Source organism: Astyanax mexicanus, chromosome 18, assembly GCF_023375975.1.
Source record: "Astyanax mexicanus isolate ESR-SI-001 chromosome 18, AstMex3_surface, whole genome shotgun sequence".
NCBI classification, from domain to species: domain Eukaryota; kingdom Metazoa; phylum Chordata; class Actinopteri; order Characiformes; family Acestrorhamphidae; genus Astyanax; species Astyanax mexicanus.
Genome location: NC_064425.1, coordinates 4,918,925 through 4,939,640, shown reverse-complemented (window position 1 = coordinate 4,939,640; position 20,716 = coordinate 4,918,925). Strand labels below are relative to the sequence as shown.

Here is a 20,716-nt window from a genome sequence, read left to right as displayed (position 1 = left end):
GTTTCAGCGATGGCGCGTCAGATGGAGCTGCAGCTGAGCCATGCCAAGCCTTTTCTGGCCCAAGGCTTGTTTTCTTAGATTTTTAGTAAACTGGCAATATTGTTTTTACAAAAAGCAATATTCTCACAGAGCCTCCGGAGACAAACTCCGCTTAAGTCTTCCGCAATAACGGCACGGGAGCCCGTCCCGGATATTTTTAGGATGGCTCGTGCGGTTTCTCTCGTGAAGACTTTTTAATATTCAGAAAGCCGCAGTATTGTCTGGAGTCCCTTTGTTAGCAGTATTACTGGCTGCATTTAAAGAAAGTGTTCAGAAGGCTCAGGGCATCCTCCACGAGTTCAGATCAGTGTCTGTTCCGCGATGAGTCAGACGCTGTATTTGTTTATGCCCAGAGCGACGGCCATGCTGTGGCCACTCGTAGAGTGTGTGTAAGCATCGCTGGTCAGAGGATATTGTGCCAGTCTGCTTATTTGTGCATTTAAGAGGAAGGGGGCCAATTTCAGTGACAGCCTCTGGAGGGGAGGTCTGTAGGGAGAGAGGAAAAGACTGCTTGTAAACCTGCTGATACACTGACCTCAATGTTAGAAATAGCTTGGCAACAAATCATAATTCAGTGATTATATGAATTACAATGACAGTTTATTCAATTATTATACATCTAGACAATCAGCCTGGACATATTTAGCAGTCAAAGTCTGTTTCTTTAGTTTTACACCAGTGCTAATAGGTGCTAACTGTTTTCTAACAGCTTTTCCTGTTTTTATTTTACCTTTCACCTTTTCTATGTGAATTATTTAGTTTTTAATCAAAGTTTTGTTATTACAACTTATTATTATTGTATTACTGTATTAACTATGTGTATATATAACCTATATAAAATCTATACATTGTTAATGCTTTCTTTTCAGAAAACCAAAATTTAGTCAGCCTTGTCTAAGAAGCTCAAGGTAACCTATGTTAAATGCACATGTAATAGAAGTGTGTTTTAGAAAAGCTTCAGAGGCAGCATTGCAGAGTAGCATCATGTTTCTTAACCAAGGACAATTGTGATTTCTCGGGGCTCCTGCAGCTGATGGCAAGCTGCATGACCAGGATTCAAACCCGCAATCTCACAATCATAGTGGCAGCGCTTAGCCCACTGGACCACTTGAAAACTGAAGTTTATTTATGATGTTTTTATCAGCTGGTACTCAGTGGTTTCTTTTTTTTTACAGGTCCTCCATACATCGTGGCTCCTCCTGAGAACATCACTGTAAACATCTCCCAGAATGCCCTCTTCACATGCCAAGCGGAGGCCTACCCCGGCAACCTGACCTACACATGGTTTTGGGAGGAGGACAACGTCTACTTCAAGAAGTAAAGTTATGATCGAGTTCACTACTGTGCCATGCCCTAGATATTTTATTTAGATTTTTTTTTAATACGTACATGTGTGTGTGATATAGAATGTGATTCTTGATAAAATAATACTATTGCAATTCATTATGATTAAATGGTAGATATACAAAAGGCCCGTTCACTATGGGCACTACTGGTCAAAATATAGTGACCTGTAAAGTAAGGGTAATTCTAGCCAGTTACTGTTATTACTACTCACCGTGCCTCACTCCTACTCTCATACTTCATATCACCTTGCCATGAATATGCTGTGTTCAACTGTACTAACAAGATAACACCTCACAGCGTATACAGGTGTTGGCATTCCAAAGCCATTCTTTGGGTAATATTTCAGTTTAGAACACTGAACATAGTCAACTGCTATCTCATGATGTTTAGCATGTCAGTCTATTGATTTTAGTGTATTGAATTTACATGGCTAGTTACCCAACAGTCATTAAGACTCCCCCCCATCACTAGTGATGCCCGAAAACCAGGAGGGTGAAGACTAACACACACCTCCTCCGACACATGTGAATTCAGCCCCGCCTATTTTATAACTGCTGCTGATGCAAAATTACAGAGTAGCATCACAGTGCTAACGCTTGGAGAAAAACGCAGCAACTCGGTCCTGATACATCAGCTCACAGACGCAGCCTTGTGCTGATCCACATCACCCTAGGAGTGATGAGAGAAAAGAGCAACATCTACTGTTCCCACCCAGAGAGAGCAAGGCCAACTGTGCTCTCCCAGGGCTCCGGCAGCTGATTGCAAGCTATAAGAACAGGATTTGAAACAGTAAGCTCCTGATCCATATCCAAATTGTGCAGCCCTAACACTCATACAGGAGGGATTTCAGCTTCAAATACATTAAACGTATAGACGTAGAGTCCTCAAATGTGTGGCTAGCTGCAGCTGTGTAGCGTTGGTGTGGAGAAGCACACACAGCAGGTTTTGATGCTGGAATAAGAACAGCTCGGGACAGTGTGCTTGTGTCATCACATGCCTAAAAAAACATGCTGATCATCTGATGTGGAGCCAAGAGGTGCTCTTCCCTGCCTGAGCAGCGCAATAGTGCCCCTCTAATTCCCTCACTCTGACTGCAGCCTAAAATAATATGCTGAAAGCAAAGTGTGTCAACTCCTGCTCAATCCAGCACCCCCCCTTCCCCCCTCCCCAACCCCCACAAGCCCTTCTGCTGAGCAGGACTTTCTCATCTCTACAGAACACGCAGACTCAGGAAACTTCAGGACTGCTGCGAGACATACGTGCACTGATCATGTGTACTGACTTGATTAGTGATGACTGTAGTGTTACTTTATGGTGTCACAGATATCAAGTTCAAAGCACAGCCAGCGATATACTGTACATGGAACTATGGGAAATCTTTATTTTACCAGCTTGCTTTATTTGCAGTCTGTTAAATTTGCCTCTTATGTTTATGGCATTCATAAATGTAAGCTTATGCACAAGCTTTTTGTGGTTTATTTCACCAAAAATGGTTGTGTTGCTGTTTTACATGTCATTACGCCTAGTTTTATTTATTTATTTATTTATTTATTTTCTTTTAACCCTCTTGCTATATTCAACACTAAGGAACAGCAGTAATATATTATTTAATAAAATATGTGGAACAGTGTTATCTATCAGTCAAATTAGCTGTAGTCCACACCTCGAGACGAGCAAGACTAACCACTTATACTAGCCTCTTTTAAGCTTATTAACACTATTTCCTCTAGCACTATGAACTTTTTATGGTTGTTCTCAATTAAGTTGACTTGAGTTATCAGTTGTTAACTTAATTGTTGTCAATGTTTGTCAATATCCTTGACTTAGATTAAATAGATGAATTTTTCATCAAACGATACTAAAAAAATATTTTTTCTAACTCAAACTCATTGGCATTGGCTCATTTTTTGTGAAAAACATATATCAAAACACATTTTCGATAAACACACACTGTACACCCCCCCACCCTACACATTTATATTACATACAGTATGTTTGGCCAAGGGCTAATAAACATTGCTTCATTTATAAATTTGAAACTAAACAAATTTTCTACTCATATCTTGAGTTTAATTCATTTTCTTTTACATTTTATTAAAAAACTAATAAAAAAAAGAGTAGCACTTTTTAAAAGAAATGTAACATAAGAAAGGTAAAGGGCAAATATTAACCATGTAAGCTGTTTATATTGCTTGCAATTTAGGTGAAGCAAGCATGTGTAAAGCATTTTAATGTAAAATTGCTTAATTTTGCTGAATTAAATACAAGTAACAAAGTAAACGAGTAACAAAAATATGAACACCACACAAGGGTTAATTTTACAACATACATCATCACATAAAATAAAAAAGGTACCATGGATGACCCTATAAAAAAGCAGACAAAGTATTGGAAAATTAGGTATTTCTTAACAGATAATGTCCTAACAAAACGAAATAAAATAAAAATAATGCTGCTGGGAACCTGGTTTTTGGGCCACCCATTCCTGGGTCATGAAGCTCCATACAGACATACAACTCAGACAGCAGCAACACAATGAAAATCACATAAAAAATTGTGTGGGTGAAAATCATCTGCATTAGCATTCTAGGGTTAAAGGAACATTTTCAGTTTAATATGTGTTAATATGTGTGTATAATATATACTATGAATTTTTCATTGAACTATTGAAATCAATCGCTATTATTATTCCTTTAGGATAGTCTTAATTTTAGTGTTTCCATGCTCTGATGCACCTTATTCAACCAGTATGCTCATTAACAAACCCATCACGAGCTGAAGTGGGTGTGCCAGAACAGGAAATCCTGTGCAGGACAGGGGGTCTCCTGGGAAGCGGAGCTCTGATGCAGTAACTGTGGATTCGACAGTATAGCCCTTCAAAGCGATTTGCTGTCAGGGTGTGAGCGGGATGCTGATGCCGTATAATTCACACATGTTCTCATCTCCTCTCTCTGCAGTGATCTGAAGCTCCGAGTACGCATCCTGATCGATGGCACGCTCATCATCTTCCGTGTGAAACCTGAGGATGCTGGGAAATACACCTGCAGCCCCAGCAACAGCCTGGGTATCTCCCCCTCTTCCTCAGCTTACCTGACAATACAGTGTAAGTAGAGCCTTATTCACCAAAGGGGTATTTTTCTGAAGTGATTAACCTTGTATTAATTAATTAATTAATTAATTAATCGACATTGCATTGATACATACTGTGTTTTTCACAGTATAAGGCACATTTAAAAAAAAATAATTTTCCTAAAAATTGTCAGTGCTCCTTATGTATTAATTTTACCAGTCAGGTATTAAGGAGCAGTAAAGCCACTCCGCTAAAGTACAGCGTTATACAGAAGTTTCAGTTTAGTATAAGCATTAGCCGCTAACTGTGCTGCACTCTGCCTTTTTCGCCATTCAGAGGTGAGTATTTTCGTCCTGTAACCTGCTGCTATCCCCGGCTAGCACTGCTGGAGCAGCATTAGCATTAGCCACTAACTGTGCTAAAACGCTAGCCATTTTGCCATTTAAAGGTGAGTATTATCAGCCTGTTTTTAAGAGATAAATCTGTGTAGATTAATATCCAGCACTCGTTTGACTTTAAAACATTTTTTTTTAAGAATAACATTTTTCTTTACTTAACTTAGCTTTTAGTTTCCCCCCCTACCACCACCCATGCTGACATGGCGACACCCCTGTTCCTTACTAGTGTTGCATAATGCGCCTTAAAATCTGGTGTGCCATATGTATAAAAAAAGGACAGGAAAATAGACTTCATTGATAGTGTACTTTGTACTGAAAAAAATATGGTACATATATGTTTGGAATTATTGTGTTTTAGTATGTTTTTTTTTGTATGTTGCTTTTAGAAGATAACTTTTGGTATATTCTCAAAAACCTTTAAATCTTCTTATTTTCCACTTTAAGTTGCACCCATTGCTGACATATGTGTGCAAATAGAGCACACACTGCTTAGCTAGTTCCTGTAGAGTAGTACTGCCTATGGAATAGGACTCTCTGGAGCAGATAATCATGAACCTATTAAGACCATGCCTAATGCCAGATATAAATATCCAATATGTTTTTGATAAGAGGAGGATGTTTTTATTTTAAACTACCAATGAGAAGCATGTGTAAAACCTAGTGGAGGCTAACGCTTATAGACACAAGCTATAGAAATCATAGCACATATATCTCATTATAAACAGTTATTACACATCAGTAGTCCAGAGTGTGTTTGATTACACTTTTAAAGGATCTGTGGGCTGAATGGTCAGAGAGGAGATATAAAAATACACTATAAAACAGTAAATCAGTACAGACTGTCTTATAAACTGTTACTAAAAAGAAAGTGATTTTACTTCAGTATTAATCAGCAGCACATTTTATCTTAACTGTGTGGCTGCATTATATTGGATCTGCACTGGCTGATTCTCAGCATAAAGAGACTTGGATCAGATCCGTAGGCAGAATAACCAGATCAAAACATTCCTAATGTTTTTTTTTCTTTTTAACAGCGAAGAGGAAGTTAGATTACTGTAGTAGAGAGTGTTAAACTAGAGGTTATGTAAGGATGTTAGCCTGTAAAAGCATTACATCAAAAATTAAACAGAATACTGTGTCATTAATCTAAAGGCAAATTGAGTAGGTGATTTTATACACAGCACACTGCCTTTTTTCTTTGTGCCTTTAAGGTGTTTTTATGTCGTACAGTCGGAGTGGGTAATTGGTGTCTGTCGCGTACGGAAACAAGGCTGTTTGGCTCCCTCTGAGATGCTGTAGATGGTGCCTGGCGCCTGAGCTGTCCTAGTTTTCAGGCTCTCTGTGGAGTATGCCGAGGCTTGTTTCCATCTGTACTGTGCTGTATGTGGGACTGTGTGAGCGGCGGATGGCAGATGAAGCTCCAAGCGTGAGGCGTCTCTCTGCGTCCGGCTGGCGCCTCTCGCTGGAGTCCAGGCGCGAGTCATCACGTCCTTTACACATGTCGTCATCCTCCTCACTGAGGCAGCTAGACTCTGACACGGCAAATAACCGGGAGTTTATTGAAATACAAAAGCTATGGCCTGGTTTGCATTACTGTGGTTTGGATCCTAATGGTTCTGTGTGGGTTTGGTAAGAAAGGAAAAATCCAAATTTTGATTAAATTTGATTAATCTAATCTAGTCTAAAAACTAGCGCTGCCATTATGATCGGGAAATCACTGGTTCGAATCTCTGTCATGCAGCTTGCCAGCTTGCCACTGAGAGAGTACAATTGGCCTTACTTTATCTGGGTGTTTAGATGGTGCTCTCTTCCCACGTCACTCCAAATCTAAAGTATTAAAACTAAGTCGCTGCGCTTTTCCGCAGCAGCAGTTCAAAAAGAGGCGGAGTCTGACTTCACATGTGTCGGAGAAGGTGTGTGCTAGTCTTCACCCTTCTGGTGTTGAGGCATCACTAGTGATATTACTTTAACAATCTTTATAATTTACACTACTAGTCAAAAGTTTTATAATTTAGCAATGACTTTTACTGAATTATTATTGCACTTCACCTGCCAGAGTCAAGTCAAGTCAAGGAGAGAATTCTTCTCTTCACTGCTGAAACTCAGATTTAGTCCAATGTTAAGCTGGCATTGCCATGTGGGTCAGCCAGACCTCGTCCTGTACAAGTTTTCTCCAGTTTCTAGACAAAGGTTTTGTAAATTGACTTTTTTTTATCCATTTCCAAAGCTGAGTTTATTTCTGTGACTACAGACCATATTCTACAGACAATATTCTACATAATATTAACTCATATAAAGTATGTATATGTTTATGTATGTATAAAGTATTTATGTATGTATGTAATACTGTATATGTATAGGGTATAATCTGATTTGAGTGTTTGAGTGTTATGAATTCTGAGCCTCACTGATGGTGTTTTGGTGAACTCTGCAGACCCTGCCCGTGTTCTCAACATGCCACCAGTCATCTACGTCCCAAGGAAGTTGCCAGGAGTGATTCGCTGCCCTGTCGATGCCAACCCGCCCGTAACGTCAGTCAGATGGGAAAAAGATGGTTACCCCTTAAGAGTGGAGAAGGTCAGCGGGATATGACGTTCTCTTCCTCTGTCTGAGCTGAGTCTGGAGGTTTTGTATGGTAATAATCTCACAGGTTATTGTGTCTGGTCTCTCAGTACCCAGGCTGGAGCCAGATGCCAGATGGAAGCATTCGGGTGGCAGAGGTCACTGAAGACTCTCTTGGCACCTACACCTGTGTGCCTTACAATGCCCTAGGTACCATGGGACAGTCCCCTCCAGCCACTTTGGTGCTAAAGGTTTGTAACTGAAACGTTTGTTGTACTGATTACAAGAAAGCTAGAGATTAACCCTATTAAATCAAGCACTGCACCAGTTGTGTACTTTAGTGTACACGTACGCTACAAACTATTTTTAAATCGTAGTTAGGTACCTTGTTGCTATGAAACACTGGGCAGTAGACTGTATATAGCTGTAATATATATTTAACCTTTTTATAAGATATTATTTTAATAATAGATGATCCACTATAAGCAATAAGGGATTAGAGCAATCTCAGCAACTAAGTTATATAAACTTTATAACACATGCATCTCATATACTGTGATATGTGTTTCCATGATTAGGACCCCCCTTACTTTAATGTAAGGCCTGGGGGGGAATACCGTCAGGAGGCCGGGAGAGAGCTGGTCATCCCCTGTGCTGCTTCTGGAGATCCCGAGATTCCAACCATAACCTGGAGAAAGGTATTAACATCTGAGCTCAGAGAGCAGAGAAAATACAATAGTGTTTAGTTTTGTCGCATAAATGATTTAAGCAAGTGACATGATCATGGGCCAGATTGATTAAAGGGGACATATTATTTAAAATCTAGATCACTAGACCACCATTTCAATCTGCTGCTGAAATTAGCCAGCAGACTTCGTCTGAAGGAGGGATCTGTGGCAAGTCAGAATGGGTCCTGACATTTAATGAATGTTTAATGAAGTTTTGTACTCCTATCGCTGCCAAGCATGAACTAGCTTATCTACTTTATTGTCTACTTTTTTGTCTTAACAGGCTTTGTAAGTGTTATTTTGAAATAATAATCTTAATCAGTCTTATTTGTAATTTTCACCTTATTTTAATTACAGTAATTTGAACTCAAGGATTTTGAGATCAGGATGTGTCAGGATGTGCAGGGTGAGGACACAGAGAGAAAACTTACCAACAAAGATACTTAGATACAAAAAGACTGGAAACAAGGAAACAAAGAAACATAGAAACAACCTGACTGACGTAAAACAAACAAGAACAGACAACTGAACACAAACACAAAAGAGCTATTTATACACACGAAAGGAGACAGAAAACAGGAAACACCTGGGAACAGGTAACGAGGGGTGGAGCTACAGATAGTCCCAAGAGAAACACAGAACTAGGACACAGGACAGAGATGCAGAGGAACACATAGGGCCATGTGCCACAGGCATGGAGGAGAAAGGTAAATAAATAAACAGGAGAGCAGGAAAAACACAGAGACAGACAAAAGAGAACCAGAACAGGATGCTTATTTACCAGAACCTTTTTGCTTATTTTAAGAATTTTTACTGAGAAAAAAAATCAGTACTCCATTGGCAGTTTTTTGGTTAATATAAGCATATATGTGTAAATTTTATTTTGATTTGTTAGTTTTTGTTAATAGTTTTTTTGCAGTGTAGCATAGCATAGCATAGCTTTATATTTAGCACTGTGACAGGAATGTTTAATCTTTTTTCCAATTATTCCCAAGCCTTGCCAGATGCTAAAGATGGCCGGCTAGGGTTAGCTTTTAGTGTAGAGTGGATACCCACACACATTCCCTGCCCTCGCCTCCTTTAATTTTAAGGTTTTGATTCTATATCTCTGGATCAGGCCTTAGGAAAAGTTTCTGTAACAAAACATCATTGTCTTAGAATAGAACAATCCAAAATAGTGATGAGTGCTAATATTCCTAACAATTAATCTATGTTAATACCTACCTATATTATACCTATATTTTTTTAGGGGTGTCACGATTCTCTAAACCCTCGATTCGATTTTATTTCCGATTTTAGGGTCACGATTCGATTCGATTCGATTCTCGATTTTCTTTTTTTTTTTTTACAGCAGAGAGGCCTATGCCAGTTTTAGATTAGTCTATGGTCAGTCATTGGTTTGATTCATCCAATTTACAATATCTTATTTTAAAAGGTGGGCTTGATATAACTGATGCAAAGTGATACAAGTGATCTGTAATACACCACATTAGGCACTAAAGGTCAAATTTATATAATTTAATTAAGATATATATATATATATGTAATGCCATCTAGTGGCTTTTTTGGGAGCAGCAGTGTGGACTATTAAAACAGCAATGTGCAACATAAAATAAATAATAAAAAAATACAGGAACAGTCATGTACAAATAATAGAACAATTAGAGCCTTAACAAACTGAACTCTATCCTACTATAACAGTTAAACATGAAAAATAAGACTCGGTCGCTGAGAATGACAAGATATATTATTAACTTTATCTGAGAGAAAGATGCTCCTTAAGGTACCAAAACTATTAACATATTTGAGGCTAGACAAAACAACTGTTATTTTTATATGTTCAAGTTTTTCTTTAAGAAGATGAGAATGTCCACATTCTCTGGAGAAAGGCCTGCTCTTTGAGCAGTCACAATGACCGCGGCGTCGGCTACAGCGTGCTGCACCATTTGCATAGCGCGAGTGCTCGCGTAGTTTAGAGGAAGGGATCGTCGATCCTCTTTTTAATTTTCGAGGCTCGAGACCATGACATAATTTCGATAAAATATCGAAATCGTGACACCCCTAATATATATGTGTATGTACTGCATATGAATTTTCATTTGTTTTGTATGATTGAAGGTAGGGAAGCCCAGCAGAAGCAAGCACAACATCTTACCCAGCGGCAGCTTACAGTTTGTGTCTCTGAGCAAGGAGGACCATGGAGAGTGGGAATGCGTCGCCACCAACGTCGTCACAAGCATCACTGCCAGCACTCGACTTTTTGTAATAGGTACAGAACTCGTTTATTACGTTTTACACACTCCTCACATTACACACACACTAATACTAATTACTTAGATTCACTCAGTTTGGATAAAATCCAGCATAGCACGTTTTTTTAGGGCTTGGAGAAAGTGTAAACATTGGACGTCTGACAGTCGAGGCCATAAATTGGTCTCAAAGTGCTGTGATATTTCTGTATTTGGCTCAGTGCAGCACAAGCACATCACACTTTGAGAGGCTCCTTTTTTCCAGAGTCACGAAATCTGTCAGTCATATGATTTCATCGCTGCCTAATCTGAGCCTTGACTCGGCTTGTGTGGGGAAATTACACTGCATGCCCAAGTGGCAGGACTGAGTCATTGTGGCAAATGGCTTTGGGGCCTGTGGGTGCTCAATCCCAGCTGTCACCTCGTCAAGTTTGGCCTTGTGCGACATGTGACGCTTCCGTACACACTCCGTACATTAGCACGCTTTGTTTGTTTCATAATAGGGTATTTTATGACAGTCCAGTGCTTGTGTTTAATAAGGGGATAATTTGGACTATTTGTACAGCTGGTGTTCAGTGATAAGAGAGCTGATGTTGCTCAAACAGATCCTCAAAACACACTAATAGTAAAGCAGAAGGGATTACATTTACATTCTTGATGCAATAAAGTGTATGCTAACTGATATTTGGGTAGTTTTACTACTTTATTACTTCACTCATGCATATAGTATTCTCTTGTGGTAAACTTTGAGATACCTTTATCTGTAGTTCTAAACCGGCTAGCTCATAGCTCAGCTTGGGGCAATATGTAAAACAAAATATGCTTCCACAATATAATTTGTGTTCATGTATACAGAACTAGTTAAGTTTTGAACCAACTTCCACAACTGCATCAGTAATCAAGTAAGTGAACACTTTTTATGACTCTGCTAATCACGTGTTCCTGCTCCCCCGGCTTCTGATTGTACGCACCTGGTCTGTTTTAGTATAAATACCCCTCATAATACAGAATTCTTAATACACTTTATATCTTTTACTGAGAGCATATTGAGTAATCATCCACAGTGCAGGCTAGAAAAAGTAAGTCAAACCCTCTGCTAATAATTTCTTCAAGAGCAAGTTGTCCCTTTTAAAGTGATGAGGTGAAAATGGTGAGATGGGAAGTGTGAGTTTCACAAGTACTTGTGCTTGTTAAAAAAGGCACTGGCACATCTGTTCTTCTAAAGAAAGCTTGGTTTGTGTGAACCATGCCTTGGCTGACCTCAAAAGACTTGTATAGGTGTGTATATTAAACTAAAACCATATTAAATTCAAGAAACCGCCTACAGATGGAAAAAGTGTGGATACCAAAACCCTGTTTAAACTGTGAAGCATGGTGAAGGGAGCATCATGGTTTGGGGCTGTTTTGATCTTAGCCCTTATTTAGATTATGTGGCATTACCTAAAGAGTACTGTGAACACATACAAGTGAAATATTGATAAATATTGTTTAACTAAAACACATGTACATGAAGTAAAGATCTAGTTAATAGTAATGACTGATAAATTCAAAGGTTATTAATCATTATTGACTATTGAGTATCTAAAGTACTATTAATTTTAAAAGTAATTTAGATAATTGTATTTTTCTATAATTGTGACAGAACAAGTCACAATTTCTTTGTAATCAATGCAGAAATCCAGTTAATTTTAAAAAGTTGACTTATATTTTCCTTTTAAATAATTGCCTTCTTTAGGTTTAATATTTCCACACGTTTTTGAGTGAAAAGCTAGAAAAATGTTTTGCTTCATCAAGAGTATGAGGGCATTTAAGACTATAGTGATTGACAGTAGTGTTGCCACAGCAACAGAGAAGAAACCCATGGCAGCAGATTTTCTATAAGCATTTGCACTTTAAAGGCTTGGGTGAAGATTAGTATCTGATTCCTCTGAGGCATGACTCACTCTTTTTAAACTGCTGCTTGTGCAACATCATTGGACAACTCAGCACGCTTGGAGGAGAACACTAACTGTCAACTGTGTTACATCATTTGGATTATTTGATGTCAGTGTCTTCTAATTTACTCCTGTCCAACTCAGATTCACCAGAGCAAAAGACAAAAATGCAGAAATCTCTTCATCTAAATGACCAACATTATTCTTCATTTAACTGCTATTAGTACATATATGCTAACCTCTTATAACTAAAAGCTTGAACAGATTAATTTAAGTGGACTTCATCTTTAGGGAAAAAAAAAAACAGGCATTCAGCCAGGTATGCCAAAACGTTGATCATATTTTACTGTTCTCCTCCTCTTTTTATTTTATTTTGATTAAAACCCAGCACAGCGATTATCAGCTAATAGGACAAGCTCTGGGCGGGTCTCAGACAGCTTGAAAAATTACAAAAAATTTTTACTTTCTGGATCTGGACTACCCACCTCTGTGTAAGTAACTAGGTTTACATAGGATCTCTGGTGGATTTGGCGTTTTACAGAGACTCTAAGACTAGGTCAGTGGCTGAACAGCACTTAGCAGGGCATTATTACACATGTTGTAAAGTAACATATGACATTGCAAAGACTAAAAAAAATAGTGTAAATATGTCTTTATTTTAAAACTTTTCTAACTGTTGTCCATCTCACTGCCTCCTGTTGTCGCAGTGCTGTTAACCAATCAGAGACGATTAGATGTTTGCATGTATGAATATTCATGAGCAAAAGTCAGAATCCTAGCGTTTCTCTCCGCCCAATCACCCACGGGACTAAAGCTGCGTTATACTGGATCACCAGAGCACATTTTTTACATAAACCAGCTCACATGGCATTAATTTATACTAGAGACCACAGCTAGACATTTTAAAAATGAATGTACGATTAAAAACGATGTAATGACTCCTTTAAATTCACTTTACATACGTTTGTATGTTTAATTGTGTTTTTGATGGCTATTTTTCAAAAATAAATTTGTTTGGTTAGGTGTTCTATAAAAGTGGGTTGCGACTTAATGACCATGAGAAAATGTGAGTCCTGGGCTGAGATCAGTTGAGAACCCCTGTTGTAGCACACTACAGTGGTTTTGATAGCCTTGTTTATGATTTTTTTCTATGAAAACATTTAAAAGAGGCTACATGAGCTGAAAAAACAGCACAGTACATTTATAGATAACTATACAATAACAGAGGTTGTATAATTTGTTTGTGTTTGTTTTGCAGGCACTAGTCCTCATGCGCCAGCCAACGTCCACGTCTCAGCGTCCACAACCTCAGCTAACGTCTCCTGGGAACCTGGATACGACGGTGGCTTTGAGCAGACCTTTTCGGTCTGGTACGGCCCTGTGTAGGTCCCCATAGAGTTTATAGTCTAGCAGTGTGCACTTTTTCCCCTTAACTTTATTTTAAAGACAAAATTAGCTTTAAGCATTCCATGCATAGACTACTGAAGTCGTGTGTCATTCTGTAGCCCTCGGTTAGCCCATATTTCTGGCATAGATTTTTACAATCTTTTTTATCTCATCTATTACATTCTATAGAAAATAGATATCGTTGAAATCCAATAAAGAACTAGTATCTTCAATTTTGTCAATTTTTAATTTACTACATAAATTAAACACAAAAACTGTCCTTTATACTATGTCAAAATTCCTTGATAACTGGACCAATAGAAATTCTTTAAAAACTCCTGAAATACAATATTTTTATATTGACTTCTATTAAAAGTTAAGAAGGTTTTATCTCTCTCCTGTAAAGTTGCTGTTTTTCATTGGACAGCGACGATATGTTAAGGACCCTATACATTTGTTCTGTGTACAATTTGCCCCTGAACATGACAGGATGAGGTTGTTTCAGAGTCGTGATTCCAATATTGCTATTTGTAAAGGAAAAGGAAAAGTAAATCAGACTTGCTGAACTATAACTTGTCTTAAAATGTTACATTTAAAGTTTGCTTCAGCATGCATGTGCTCTTTGTAGTGTACGATGTTGCAGCAAACGTTTATGAGGTGAGATAAGTTACCCTTTAGTGTATTCACTACCAGGTTCACTGGGTTGTGATATACAGACATATGTATTCTTAAGAAATAGTGCGAGCACTGGCACTGGAGTTATGCAGTTACTTATCATTTTCATTACACTTCTGTCATGCTCTGATGGTACAAACTCCTGGTGAATTAGTTATTAAATCAATGCCCTGCGCTGCAAAGCCCCATTCTCTGGTGCACTTAAATAATGTAGGACTTTTTGCTGGGGAACGCCACAGCAATAAATACATGAAAACAAATCATGCGATTGCATTGAGACAAGGCTCAAGGCGGGATGGTTGTTAAAGGCACAGTATATTTTTTTGACGTTACCGTATTTTTGGCACTATATGGTGCACCAGATTATAATGTGCATTATCAATGAACATGTTCTGGTCTTTCTGGATTATAATGTGCATTGTGTAACAGGTATGTTGCCTTGATTTCCTTCTAATTCAGCAGGATTAGCCTCTGGGTAGTGGGGGGGCTGGTAACTAAGTAAAGTAATGCTAAGTTAAGGAAAAAAACTGTAATTCTTAAAAAAATAATAATTTAAAGTCAAACGAGCACTGTTTTTAGGTTAATAAAGCATTTCTGTTTACATACAGTAAGCTTAGATTTTAAGATTTCCACTAAGGCTGGGATGCAGCAGCATTAGCATTAGCCGCTAACCACTAGCGCTAGCCTCACGTAGAGTTCCGTTAAGCCAAGGTGATATCAGCTAGCGGTTCGTCCCACGTAGCTTGTTTTAACACGGTAAACCTTCAGATTACAGCCCGATATACTCGCCTCTGAACACTTAGCATGGCTATTGCTAATGCTGCTTTAGCAGTGCTATACAGGGTTAGCAGCAGACTGTAGGCCAATAATACCCACCTCTAAACGGCGAAAGAGCTATCACTTAGCATGCTTAACGGCTAATTCTAATGCTGCTTCAGCAGTGCTAACCAGGGTTAGCAGCAGGCTACAGGCCGATAATATTCACCTCTTACTGGTAAAAGAGCTAGCGCTTAGCATGGTTAGCAGCTAATGCTAATGCTGCTACAGTCTTTGGGCTAGAAAACTAAATTTAAACTCCTGTATAACTCTGTACTTTAGCAGTGTGGCTTAAGTAAGTGACTTCTCTTTACTACCTGACTGGTAGAATTCATGCATAAGGCGCACTGACCATTTTTGGGAAAATTAAAGGATTTTAAGTGTACCTTGTAGTGCAAAAAATACTGTATATCAACCGGCACTTTCAATTGACTTTTGATGTATTGAGGTTTATAATGTATACTGGGTTATAGTAATTCTAGAACATAAGGGTTGCATGTGAAAGAATTTGTCATGTTGTATCATTTTTTTTTTAAGAAACAGGATGTTCTGCTGTTAAATTAAGGGCTTTCTTCCAACAGGAAGAAGAAGACAGATTTAGGTCCTCATGATTGGCTCTCCGTCCCTGTTCCCGGCTCTCAGACCTGGTTGGTTGTACAGGGGTTGGAGCCAAAGACTGCCTATCAATTCAGTGTGCTGGCCCAGAACAAGCTCGGCACGGGCCCCTTCAGTGAGGTAGTCACTGTGAATACAGTAGGTGGGTGCAACTTTCATTTACAGCTGGCATGAAGTGTGATGCCTTTTTATTTATTTATATTCTGCATAAATTGTTGTATCTTGGCAACTTTAAGATTTAAATCTTGTCAATACATCTAATATTTTATATTTCGAGATTTGTTTTTTTATATAGAGATTTTTGTTGCTTGATCCAAGGTATATTTTATTATTCAAAATCTTCATTGTTCTGGAAAACAGGATCTGTTCTAGCTTTGCTTCCATAAGATCCAGTTCTGCAGAAAACAGCATTGGTTCTAGCTTTGCTAGTCTGGCGGTAAATTGTAGCCACTCAGTAAGCTCCAGTGTGGCAGAAAACAACATGAAGTCTAGTTTTGCTCGTCTAGCGTTAGATTTTAAACACTCCAAAAGCTCCATTGTGCTGGATAACAACACTGTAAAAGCTCCACCTTAACAAATAACAGCGTTGCTCCTTGCTTTGGTCGCCTAGTGTTAGCATTTAGCATTCCATAAGCATCGGCTTTGCTTTGATTGCCAGATATTAGCATTTAATCTTTTTAGCCTGGTTTTAGCCATTGTATTTAGCATCTAGTCATCTAGGGGATAAAGGTTAGGGGTGTAAAGGAAATAGGTCAAGAAAGATTTATTGTTGTTCTGTGTCCCTTTAAAACAAGCAAACATATCTAGAAAAACATTATAAGAATATTAGGAATATTATAATATTTTACAACAACCTTGTTATTAGAAATATTAGCTATTATGACTAGATTTTTTGCCAATATATCATTTCTTGTAGTGTGTAATACATATTTACAATACATGAGGCTAATATTTAATTTAATGGGAGTTGGAAGTTGGAACAGACAGACAAAATATAATGGTAATGGCACATTTTAAAAATGCTTAAAAACTATAAGAACATGCTGTGTGTCACGGTCTCGTTTCCTGTTTTTGCATCTCTCTGATCTGTTCCTGTTTTTATTTATGCTCCTCATGTGCCCTTGGTTTATCTCATATCTCCACCCCTCACATGTTGCTCACATGTTCTTTTGTAGCTCCGCCCCCTTGTTACCCGGTCCCAGGTGTTTTCTGTTTCCTGTCCTCGGCCATGTGTATAAATAATCCCCTTGTACCTGTTTCTTCTGTCCGTGGTTGTACGTCAGTCAGGTCTCGTGTTCCCATTTTGTTTACTGCCTCTTTGTTTCCTGTATTTCTTTATTATTTCAGTTTTTGGTTCCTTGTTTGTATGTTTTTGTCTATTTTCAATAAATTCTCACAATTGCGTCCCCTCTCCCTGTCTCCATCCTGCCCCCTACCTGTCACTCACACCTCTTACACAATCAGAACAATTAATTGTTGCATAAATATTGTGATACTGATAATAACTGATATAATATCATTATAATATGACCCACCCCCACACGCACAAACTTTTTGTGTTGTTGGCTCAACTACCTATCATATGCATTCCTTCCAGTGTACCCTGTAAGTACCCCGGAACCACTGGTGCTTATTTCCCCACCGCGGTGCCTCACAGCCAACCGGACGCAGCAGGGTGTACTGTTAACGTGGCTCCCTCCAGCCAACCACACTTCGCCAATAGACCGCTACATCATTGAGTTTCGTCTGGGAGAAAGATGGGAGGTGCTTGATGACTTGATCCCTGCGGACGAGACTGAGATCATGGCTAGAGACCTCATTCCGGTAAGAGAGCTCAATTACTCAAAGGAATATTGGTGTATTCCTGCGTGAATTGTTTAGAAAATATATTAGGAACAAGGTTGATTCCCTGATGTACAAACATGTGACATGAAAAAAACTAAATGTACAACACTACTATTAACCTCCTACTACTAACTACAGTACTACTTAATTATATACCTTGTTTATTTCTCTTTATTGATAACATTTTTCTTCATCATTGAAGAAATTACTTATACAGGAGGAAGATGTACCTCACACATTTTGCTCATTATTAGCACATATGTGTAATATATGGGGCTGGAGCATTACATTTATTTAAGCTCCAGCTTCTTCGATATATCTGACCTACATCCTGTTAACCCACTTTAAGGACCTTTTAATGTATTTTCCCGCTCCTTTTCCTCCAGGACTCATGGTATGAATTCCGTGCCCTGGCTGTCATGGATGATCTCATTAGTGAAAGCAGTAATGTAGTGGGAGTGTCAAGCACAGGTGAGAATTAGAAGAAGCTATTTTAGACCCCATGATTTCACTGCTTTAACCATGTGGAGCTTCAGTGCCCTCTGCTGATCATAACAGATAGTAGTATGCTTTTTTTACATACTGTGTATGTGGAGCAGTGGCTTAATTAATATCTGAGGCAGTGCAAGCACCCTAATGTCAAGATTATACCTATTATATTGCTAAATTCTGCATTCTGCATTTTATATCCATGTATGGTAGAGCTTAGATTCTCTGCCCGAAACCAACCCGACCTGAGGGCTCAAGAAAATTATCTGTGATGTAGCCGTCTGTTGTTTTTTGCTATTTTTATTTTATAATCACAGTATAGAAAAGTAACAAATCAAACTGTGTTTTAAAAAAAAAACCTTATTATGTTTTCATGTTTTTGTGTGTTTTTGTGCACTTAGACCATAAGCTCCATTTAAAAAATTGTTTGTTTAGAATTTACTTTCTATTCTTAAACCATGTTAAATTATATTAGATTAAAGGAAAGTCATTCAGACATCATTCTTGTAGCCTAATTTACCGATGTTTTGGTCTGTGGATCATTGTTCGCATTGTTTGTGTTTTAATCTTTCTGAGATCTGTTCTTAATAAATATTTTTAAATAAATTAAATAAAATAGATTTTGCTCATTTAAACATACCGAAAATGTTTTTTAAAAGCTCAGTTTTAAACCTCTACTTATTTAAAACGTGCAGCCGGGTCGGGCTGGATATTTTTTGAGCCCGATCTAAGCTCTAATGTAGGTTTAATGCAGCTGTTAGCTAGAATTATAGTAACAACTTGAAAGCTGAAAGAGGAACAAGCTAATTATGTGTAATTTTTAAAATCTATGATCATTTTAAATGGGGGCCCTTTCATTTCTTAGTTTTTCGCACCTGTATGAGTACGATCTTAATTACGCCACTGACGTCCACAATGGCTGTAGATTGTTGTAGTAAAATAATAACATAGATGCTCTTGTCGGCTGCTCTGTGAATAACTGCATGCTTGTCCACCATGCTTCCATCTTTTTTCATGTTCTGGAGTGTGTCTTCTCTCTCAGACCCGTTCCCTCCCACAGAGATCACTGACGAAGGGCTGGCCAGGCCAGTGGTGGCCGGGATTGTGGCTACAATCTGCTTCCTGGCCGCTGCCGTCCTTTTCAGCACTCTGGCCGCCTGCTTTGTCAATAAGCAGCACCGCCGCAAGCTCAAGCGTAAACGAGGTATGTCTACTTGCCTCTCGGAACAGAACCAATCCAAGTGATGCACAGTTCTACAGTGTGTTCTTGATGTTCTGGGTATCGACTTTAAGAAGTAGCTGCTAACTGAAGAGTTATTTATTTATTTTTTGGGGGGCGGACATGTAGTCATGCTTGTTTTTTTCTGTTTCTGTTGTCTGTGTCTCCAGATCCACCTCTGTCGATAACCCATACCCGGAAAAGTGTTGAGTCACCGTAAGTATTGATGCATGGTAACATCCATCATACTTTGCATTGCAGCAGATCTGTTGAGTCCCACGGTCCCTCCGGCACAGTGTGTGTGTGTATATGCGTGTGTGTGTGTGATGTGTGCTTATGCGTGAAAGCGTGTGAGAGTGAAGGAGGTAATGCATGGACAGGGGAGTTAGAGCAAACGGCTGACCGTAGCAGCTGCCCTCTTACCGTGAGGGACGCATGGAGGAGGATTTGAGTGGTCGACTGAACGGCTGCTATAAATGCATCTATGCTTACCTCTGCTTTTTGGCAGCAAGATGCATTGATTTGTCATTACCGGCGATCTTATGCAGCTTTTTCGTAGTCTGCTCAGGTGGGGCCTGAGCCTTATCGATGGCAGCACAACACAGGATCAACCTGACGCTTATGCATCAGCTCTCGAGAATCGATCAGTGCAGGCATGGCAGCGGGTCACCTCCACATTCAGACAACCATATTGAAGTTCATGGGGAGACTTCATTGGAGGAGAAGGCTGCAAAATGCATTTTTTTAAAATCCAGCCCAAACGGGAAATTCATTCTCCCATCCCGACTCCATGACGGTCCTTTGTAGTTTTAGGCCCATGCTCCCATCCATCTCCATCCATCTCCGCATCGCTGTTTGGAAGCCTGGTCAGGTCTGACGGCCACCTCTTGCCCCCTCTCTATTGTGTCTCTCACCGCAGGCCTCCTCTTACCCCCTTGCCTGGCATTGAGCCCTACTGGGAAGAGCCAGACAGGAGCAGCTACAGGCCCCCATCCACCAGCCCTCAGTGAGTGCCTGCACCTGCACCCCTCTCTCAACAGATGGCGCTGGTCGCGCCTAGCTGCCTTAGCTGCATGCTTTCTGTTTTGTGGTGCGGACCTACATTGATTTGAAGTCCATTTGGGGAGATAATAGAACACAGCTGCTCCTATGTCTTCTTATGGTTTGATTTTTTTGTTTTTTGAAGTGGACAGTTCTTGACTATTAAACACAGAATTTATGTGTGACATAATGATAACATCTAATAGCTCTACTAGTCTGTCTCACCTGTTTTTTCTTTCTCCTGGTCTCATTCTGTTGTCTCCATCATGGCGTACCATAACACTGTGTTTTCTTTCATCCCCA

General features: G+C 39.1%; 1 protein-coding gene across 5 annotated transcripts in view; it reads left to right on the top strand.

The window, feature by feature from the left end:
* The window catches only part of igsf9ba (immunoglobulin superfamily, member 9Ba), a 100,585-nt gene that overhangs the window by 71,992 nt on the left and 7,877 nt on the right, over positions 1-20,716 (top strand). For 2 of the 5 annotated variants that reach the window (XM_022674786.2, XM_022674791.2), the window contains exons 6-18: positions 1,215-1,356; positions 4,344-4,489; positions 7,289-7,431; positions 7,527-7,667; positions 7,995-8,114; positions 10,263-10,413; positions 13,586-13,709; positions 15,786-15,961; positions 17,417-17,643; positions 18,051-18,135; positions 19,196-19,357; positions 19,543-19,588; positions 20,292-20,378. In XM_022674786.2, coding sequence (XP_022530507.1) covers positions 1,215-1,356; positions 4,344-4,489; positions 7,289-7,431; positions 7,527-7,667; positions 7,995-8,114; positions 10,263-10,413; positions 13,586-13,709; positions 15,786-15,961; positions 17,417-17,643; positions 18,051-18,135; positions 19,196-19,357; positions 19,543-19,588; positions 20,292-20,378 — 1,750 coding nt within the window. The remainder of the gene's footprint in view (positions 1-1,214; positions 1,357-4,343; positions 4,490-7,288; positions 7,432-7,526; positions 7,668-7,994; positions 8,115-10,262; positions 10,414-13,585; positions 13,710-15,785; positions 15,962-17,416; positions 17,644-18,050; positions 18,136-19,195; positions 19,358-19,542; positions 19,589-20,291; positions 20,379-20,716) is intronic. The other 3 variants (XR_007425250.1, XM_049466813.1, XM_049466812.1) reach the window with 2 other exon arrangements.